This window comes from Geospiza fortis, unplaced genomic scaffold (assembly GCF_000277835.1).
Source record: "Geospiza fortis unplaced genomic scaffold, GeoFor_1.0 scaffold777, whole genome shotgun sequence".
In the NCBI taxonomy this organism is placed as follows: Eukaryota; Metazoa; Chordata; class Aves; order Passeriformes; family Thraupidae; genus Geospiza; species Geospiza fortis.
The window spans coordinates 183,576-190,838 of record NW_005054689.1 but is presented as its reverse complement, the minus strand read 5'-3'; the positions used below and the strand labels follow the sequence as shown (position 1 = coordinate 190,838).

Sequence of the window (7,263 nt, the reverse complement as noted above, 5' to 3'; positions counted from 1 at the left end):
GTCAGTGAAAAGCTGGGTGTCTTCTCCTAGTTGGTTTTGGCACCAGTTTGACTCGTGGCTTTAGTTAAGTTTTTTGTCTCCTCCTCGAGCATCCTGGTTTTCTTCTCCAGCTCCTCCCGCGAGCGCTCTGCGTTCTTCAGCCTCAGCTCCAGCTCCCCACTCCTCTTCTTCTCCTGCTCCAGCTCCTGGTTCAGCCTCACCACCCTGGCCCACACCTCGTAGTTTTCCTTCTGGAGGCTGCAAAGGGAAACAGAGCACGAAAGGATTGGATTGGGTTGGGTTGGGTTGGAAAAGGGCTGGGAAATCATTTGGCTCTCAGGGAATCTGACCTCAGACTCCCTCAGCACCAAAACAAGCCAGAGGTGCTGCCCTGAGCCCTTCAGTGGCCACACAATTCAATCCAATAAATCAATAAATGTGATCTGTGTGTATTGATAATGGGATAATAATGGTAATATAATAACAATATGCGGGGCTGATGGTTAGAGCCCATGGTTAATAATGCTGCAGGTGAACTCTGGAGAGTCTGATGGTCCAGTCTCAGGGCAATAACAGAATTATGACAGGAACTGTGCACAGGACTGCAGGAACACTGCAGTGCCACTGAATGGTGTGTGAGAGCTATGGAGCACTGATGTTGGAATCATCCACCACCCACAGCTCGGGCAGTGCAGCACACTGATTTGCCTGCTAACAGCTGTGTTTTATCATGGATCACTGCTATGACATCCTGCATGACCTGCTGGTGAATGATCTGCCGTGTTTGCTGTCTCAGCACGAGCTGCTCCTGCCGTTACCTTTCCACCTGCCCCTCGTAGTCACTCCTCTGCTCCTCCAAATCCTTCTCCAGCTTGTGGATGAGGCCCTGCAGGAACTCCCTGCTGTCCTGCTCAGCTCTGGGCTCCTCAGCAGGGCTGCTGCTGGGGCTGCCAGGCTCCTTTGGCTCGTGGCAGGGGCTGAAGCAGGGCAGGAATTCCTTCTCAGGGGCGCTGCTGGCAGGGCTGGGGCTGGAGCCGCTGCCCTCCCCGCTCTCTGCCACGTTGCTGTCACAGCTTGCAGCCCTGTGCAGGTCCAGCAGCTTAAAGAGATCGTGGGACAATGTTCTCTTGTGTCCCTCGCTGGCCAGGGGGCGTGGGCTGCTCTTCCAGAAGTCACTGGTGAGGACATCACTCCTGCCCTTGTCCCCCGGGGCTGCCAGGAAGGATTTCCTGCTGGGTAAAGTCTGGGTTCTTTTCCTTGGCTGAGTTTTCCATGTTCCCAGCGTGGCTGTGGGCTCTGGGTCCTCCCCAGGGACGCTCGAGGTGGCAGCTGGGCCAGGGCTGCTGCTGAAATTGGGGTGATCCCTCTGCAAAACAGAGCCCTGGGGCAGCCAGGGCACAGAGCTTTACAAAGGGCACACTGGAACATGCTGGCCACACTTTTCCATTAGAACCCACTTTGAATTGCACCAAATTTATGATTTTTGCACGGATCCCTTTGAAGAAAAGCCTTTAACCCTCAGTGTTTTCCCCTCACCAGCCTGAGCTGGAAAGGTTTCATGTGCTAGGGCCAAAAAGCTTTGGGAGTTTTCATATTCCCCAGAGCAGCAGATTTTCCACAGGAAAGGGGGAAGTTTATCTACATCATTTTCCTGATGTAAATATTCCAGGGGTGACAGACACAGCTTTTGAACCCAAAAATAGCAAATGCTTTTAGGGCTCTCTGACCTGTCAGCGCCTGCCACAATTAACCACACGTTTAACGAACGTAGGTTAATTCATTTATTTATTGAATAAACCCAGCCTTACCATCTGCCTCGGGGTGGAGCCCCGGGGGTCCTCTGCAGCCCCCCAGCCCACGGAGCTGCGAGGGACAGGAGCTTTCTTCTCGTTTTTGGGGGCAGGCGGGGAGGGAGGCACGTCCTTGGAGGGGGGGAAGAGCTTCTGGTGGTCACTGATCATCACTGTCATCACCTTCTGCACCTGGGGCGTGCCTGGGGGAGCAGAGAGCATCAGGGCAGAGCCAGGGACCCTCCTGCCACCCCCAGGGCTTGTGCTGGCTGAAAGGGAGGTGGAGCAGAAAATGAGCGGGATCATAAAGCCAAATGAAGTTAATGGAGTGAGTAAAAGTGTGGGAAATGGGTTTGTGGAAAACCTGACAGAAGACTCACAGAGTGTACATCTACATACAAACCTTAAGTGACTTAAAAATGCCATAAAATAAGAGAAATCTTGAAAAAAATTAAACTGGAAATAAGTTTCAAAAAATAGCCTTACAAATAAGACTAAATACTTTTTTAAAAATAGAGCTAAAAATATAAATATTTTAAAATAGAGCTAAAATTATAAATATAAATAAATATCTATTTATTTACAACATAGTGTAACTAAAACTAATAAAGCACAAAACACTTATAATATATTGTCATTTAAAAATAGTTAACTTCTAATTGCAATAACATAAATTATAACATCTATATTATCTCACCCTTCACATAAGACTAAAATTAAAAATTGTTAAAACAACTCGCAGTTATCCCATCTCTAAGTAAATATATATATATATATATATATGTATATATAAAATCCAACATAAAAGTAAAGGAGCACCCACATTTCTCAGAAGGATTTTACACCTTCCTGCTCTGAGCAGCTCAGAGATGACCTCAGCAATTCCCTGAGTCTGCTGAACTCCATGAGGGGAGGTTTTGTCACTTTGTCAGTTCCTGAGGGGGTTTTTGTCACCACAAACACATTTACAGCCCAACAAACACACAGCTTCACTCTGCCCTGTGCCCGGGCACATTTCTGCCTTTCTTTCAGCTCCACCACTAAAAATCTTCAATTGTGAGGCTGTGAATGCCTCAAAACTGAAATATCCTCTGGGATACTGAAATTACTCCATATGCCTCAAAATATTCCATATCCTCCAGGATATGAAATCGCTCCAGGGGTCCCTTTTACCTCTCATGATGACTGCAGGGTCCTCCACCCTGGGCCTGATCAGGTTCACCCCCATCACTGTGGCCAGGTTGTCCACACTCATCTTGTTGACGCTGGAGCTCAGTTGGATTTCATAGAGAAACCTGCCAGGATTCCACAGCAAACATTTCACATTTCAGAGGTGGGATTTGGCAAAAAATCGTGGTGAAGAAATCCTGATCCATGCTCCCAGCTCCTCCTCTCAGTGACAAGGACAGGAACCCTCAGGACTGAACTGGTGCCAGAATAAAAGAGGAGCTGCTCCCCTTGGAAACAGCTCAGGAAGGAAGGGAATGGCCTCCTCACATCCCACCTTGGTGAAACCTGGAGGTTTTGGTGCACAGGGCTTTTGTCCAGGAAAGCTACACCTGGTTTGGATTCCCAGGGATTTATGGGTGACTTTGAGGGTGGGGATTCGTGCTCAGACATTCCCAGGGGGTTTATCCCAGGGGCTGGAATTCTCCTCCACCAAAACCAGGACCTGGTGGCTCAAAGGGAAGCAGAGCACAGCTTAGGGAGGCTCTGCCTGGAGGGCTCATCCCTGGGGTGCCATTTCTGCTCCCCAGCACCAAAGCTGAGCTGCCCCTGGCCCGTGCAGGGCACTGACCTGCAGATGTAGCTCAGGAGGTTGTAGTTGTCTCTGGGGAGGAGGGACAGCTGCTTCAGGAGCTCCTGGTGGCCCTGCATGGTGAAAAACAGCTCCAGCAGGGTTCACAGGACCCAAGAACTGCTCCTGCTCACTCCAGCCATGCCTGTGTGGGGTCTCCCCATGTCCCCAGCCCTGGGACAGCTCCCAACACGTGTGGTGGCACTCAGGGTGACCCTGGGGGTGCTGGTTGATGATCTTGGGGATCTTTTCCAAACTCAGGTATTCCACGACTCTGGTTCTCTGGTTTGCTCCCCTTGGAGCTCCATCTCTCCATGGGATGTCCTGCAGGGCTCAGCAAGGAGGGGCAGCCCCAGCAGGAGCGGGGTCCCCCCCAACCCGGCCCGAGCTCTGGGAAGAGCTGATCCTGCCTCATCTCCCCGAGCTTCTTGTGGACATTCAGAACATTTTTAACCCCAAAGAGAAGCAGAAATTGAAGCTTTAAAATTCACAAACCCCTGTGGCCAAGCTGGGAAAACCCCACTGGCTTTGGGGCAGTTTTTCTTTTTAATTTTTTCCCTTTTTCTCTCCGAAGATTCCAAAGCCTTGCTGTGTGCCCTTGGCCCCTGCAGCTCAGAGCGTGTCCTGGCACTGAAACTGATTTTAAGGCCGGGAAGAGGAAAACAAAAGCAGCTCTACCTTTGTCTCGTCAGCCTCCAGAGCCTGCCCACAGAGCAGGAAATCCTCGTACTGCAGCCAGGGCACCACGGGCTCCGGCAGCTCCCGCAGGTACAGCTTGAGCAGGGAGGCCACGGTGTGGACATCGGTGTCCCTGCAGGGACAAAGGGACACTCAGAGCCAGCAGGGCCCGGCTCAGGGATTGCCTCAACCTCCCTGCCCTGCTTTGGGAACCTAAAATCTCTTTTCTTCGCCCACATTTAGCCTCAACCTCCCTGCCCTGCTTTGGGAACCCAAAATCTCTTTTCTTCACCCACGTTTAACCAGTGGGAGCTGCAGTTCTGCAGCACCACCCTGGCTCTTGTCCCTGCGTTCACAGGGATGGAGAACCAAGGAAAAGGGAGCAAAACCTTTCTCCCATCTCCCATCCCAAGAAAACCTTTCTCCCAGCTCCCCATTCCAGGTAAAACCCTTCTGGAAGGTTCCTCTTGCCTCCCCAAGCCCTTCTGGAAGGTTCCTGCTGGATCCCCTCTCCCCCTGACACCCCTCTGGAGGGTTCCTGGTTCCTGCAGGGCTCAGGGGGTGGCCCTGGCTGTGTTTCCCTGCAGCTGGGGCTGGGATGGGGGCAGCAGTGTCACCTGCTGAAGGAGGGTCTCTCCCCGGCATCGAAGGCATCGCGGAGCTGCCGGACCAGGCTGTCCTGGCCGGGCAGGCGGAAGATTCCCTCCTCGGCCACGCCGTGCTCCAGGATGAACTCGGCGCTCTTCTGCACCACCAAGGGCACCAGGTGCTGCCCAAACCTCTGCTCCTGGGCCATGGTCTGTGCCAGGCACTGCCCGAACACCCCTGGGGACACCGGGGCTCAGCTCAGGGTGTGGCTTTGGGGTTTCCACACTCTGGGCTGGTACAAAACTCTGAACTTCACATAAAGCGTCTGCAGTTCTCCTCACTGCATTCACAGGGGTGGAGAACCAAGGAAAAGGGAGTAAAACCCCTCTCCCATCTCCCATTCCAGGCAAAACCTTTCTCTCATCTCCCATTCCAGGCAAAAACCTTTCTCTCATCTCCCATTTCAGGCAAAACCTTTCCCCCATCTCCTATTCCAGGCAAAAACCTTTCTCTCATCTCCCATTCCAGGCAAAACCTTTCTCTCATCTCCCATTCCAGGCAAAAACCTTTCTCCCATCTCCCAGCTCAGACAAACCCATCCCTTTCCAGCCCAGAAAAATGGGGGCAGAAAGGATGGAATTCACAGAACTCACAGAATTCACAGGAAGGATGGGCTGGGCAAGAAAAGGCAGGGGAAAAGCAAAGTGAGGAGCTTGGCAGGTGAAAACCAACATTTTTTCAAGGCTTTATCCCTGAATGGGAGCTTTTCTCAAGAACATTTTCAGGGTGAGAAAGGAGGTTGAAGAGGAAGATGAAGCCAGCCCAGAAATGTTCATCCCTGGCTCCCCTCAGCACTGCAGCCCCATTTTCAGGGATTTCTGAGCCAAACCCCCCTCCAGCTGCATTCCCAGGACAGAAATTCCTGGTTTTACCTCCCGAGGGCGAGCCCAGCGCCCTCCGCAGGGATTTCACCCACTCCTCCAGCTCCGCCTGCGAGCTGGCCATGAGCACGCAGGGCTCCTGCCCCGCCCGCGGCTGCTCGCCGGCCACCCCTGCGGGACACAAAAACACATTTACTGGGCAGAAAACACTCATGTAGAGAGCAGAAAATACCCATTTACTGGGCAGGAAAAAACCCACATTTACAGGGCAGAAAATAGTCATTTAAAGAGCAGAAAAACCACACTTCCAGAGCAGAGTGGGGTGCCCTCACCTGGGATGATCTCAAAGATGAATTTCCCTCCTTCCTCGGGGTTGGTGGCCAGCACGTTGATGGAGCTCCCCTGGAGAGCCAGGCAGCCCTAGGACAGAGTAGAGGCCGGAGTTTATACAGATATATATATATACACATATATTCTTATATATATATATATACACACAAGAATATATGTGTGTATATATATATATACACACAAGAATATATGTGTGTATATATATATATACACACAAGAATATATGTGTGTATATATATATATACACACACAGATATACTCGTGGATATATATATGTATGTATGTATTCCTGTGTGTATATAGATATACAGATATACTCCTGTGTATATATACATATGCAAATATATTTGTATGTATATATATAGATAAATTCATGTATATATATATACATATATATTCATGTATATATATACACAGATATACTTGTGTGTGTGTATATATCTATACATCTATACTCCTGTATAAATATAGATATATTAGTGTACAAATACACATATACAGATATATTTGTATAAATATATATCTGTACATCTATACTCGTGTATAAATATATACAGATATATTAGTGTATATATGTGCACAGATATATTCACATATATATATATATACTCGTGTATATATATATATTTTATATATATACAGATATATTTGTGTATATATACACAGATGTATTTGTGGAGATGCACTACAGGGATTTTAAAGCAGTAAGGGCACTTGGTAAATGCCACTTTTTCCTCTGAAGTGATTCTCATCAGGAGAAAACCACTTCTTTTTGCTCTTCCCTATTTTGGTCTCACTTCTCATCTCCTATTAATTTTCTTTTTAAATTTTGTAGAGGGAACAGCTTTTCCAGCAGAGGGGACTTTTCCCTGGAATTTTTCCAAAGGAGAAAAAGGCGGTGAGTACTCTAAAAGTGAGTTGTGGCGTGGAGAAAATGGTGGGAAAATAAAATAAAATACAAAACAAAATAAAATAAAGTAAAATGAAAAAAATAGTTAAATAAAATCTAAAATACAAAATAAAATAAAATTAAATGTAAAATAAAATTAAATGTAAAATAAAATAAAAACTAAAATACAAATTAAAATAAAATTAAATATAAAATAAAGTAAAATAAAATCTGAAACACAAAATAAAATATAACATAAATTCAAATAAAATAAAATAAAATATACCAAATAAAGTAAAATAAAATCTA

At 47.7% G+C, this 7,263-nt stretch overlaps 1 protein-coding gene across 1 annotated transcript in view; it reads right to left on the bottom strand.

Moving 5' to 3' along the window:
- Nucleotides 1–26: 26 nt before the first annotated feature.
- Nucleotides 27–7,263, bottom strand: part of ARHGAP25 (Rho GTPase activating protein 25) — a 10,238-nt gene continuing 3,001 nt past the window's right edge. Inside the window, exons 2-10 of the mRNA XM_031065161.1 lie at nucleotides 6,047–6,134; nucleotides 5,766–5,885; nucleotides 4,863–5,070; nucleotides 4,246–4,378; nucleotides 3,568–3,641; nucleotides 2,943–3,064; nucleotides 1,788–1,972; nucleotides 798–1,360; nucleotides 27–237 (exon numbers count right to left, since the gene is read on the bottom strand). Of these exons, the coding sequence (XP_030921021.1) occupies nucleotides 27–237; nucleotides 798–1,360; nucleotides 1,788–1,972; nucleotides 2,943–3,064; nucleotides 3,568–3,641; nucleotides 4,246–4,378; nucleotides 4,863–5,070; nucleotides 5,766–5,885; nucleotides 6,047–6,134 (1,704 nt within the window). The remainder of the gene's footprint in view (nucleotides 238–797; nucleotides 1,361–1,787; nucleotides 1,973–2,942; nucleotides 3,065–3,567; nucleotides 3,642–4,245; nucleotides 4,379–4,862; nucleotides 5,071–5,765; nucleotides 5,886–6,046; nucleotides 6,135–7,263) is intronic.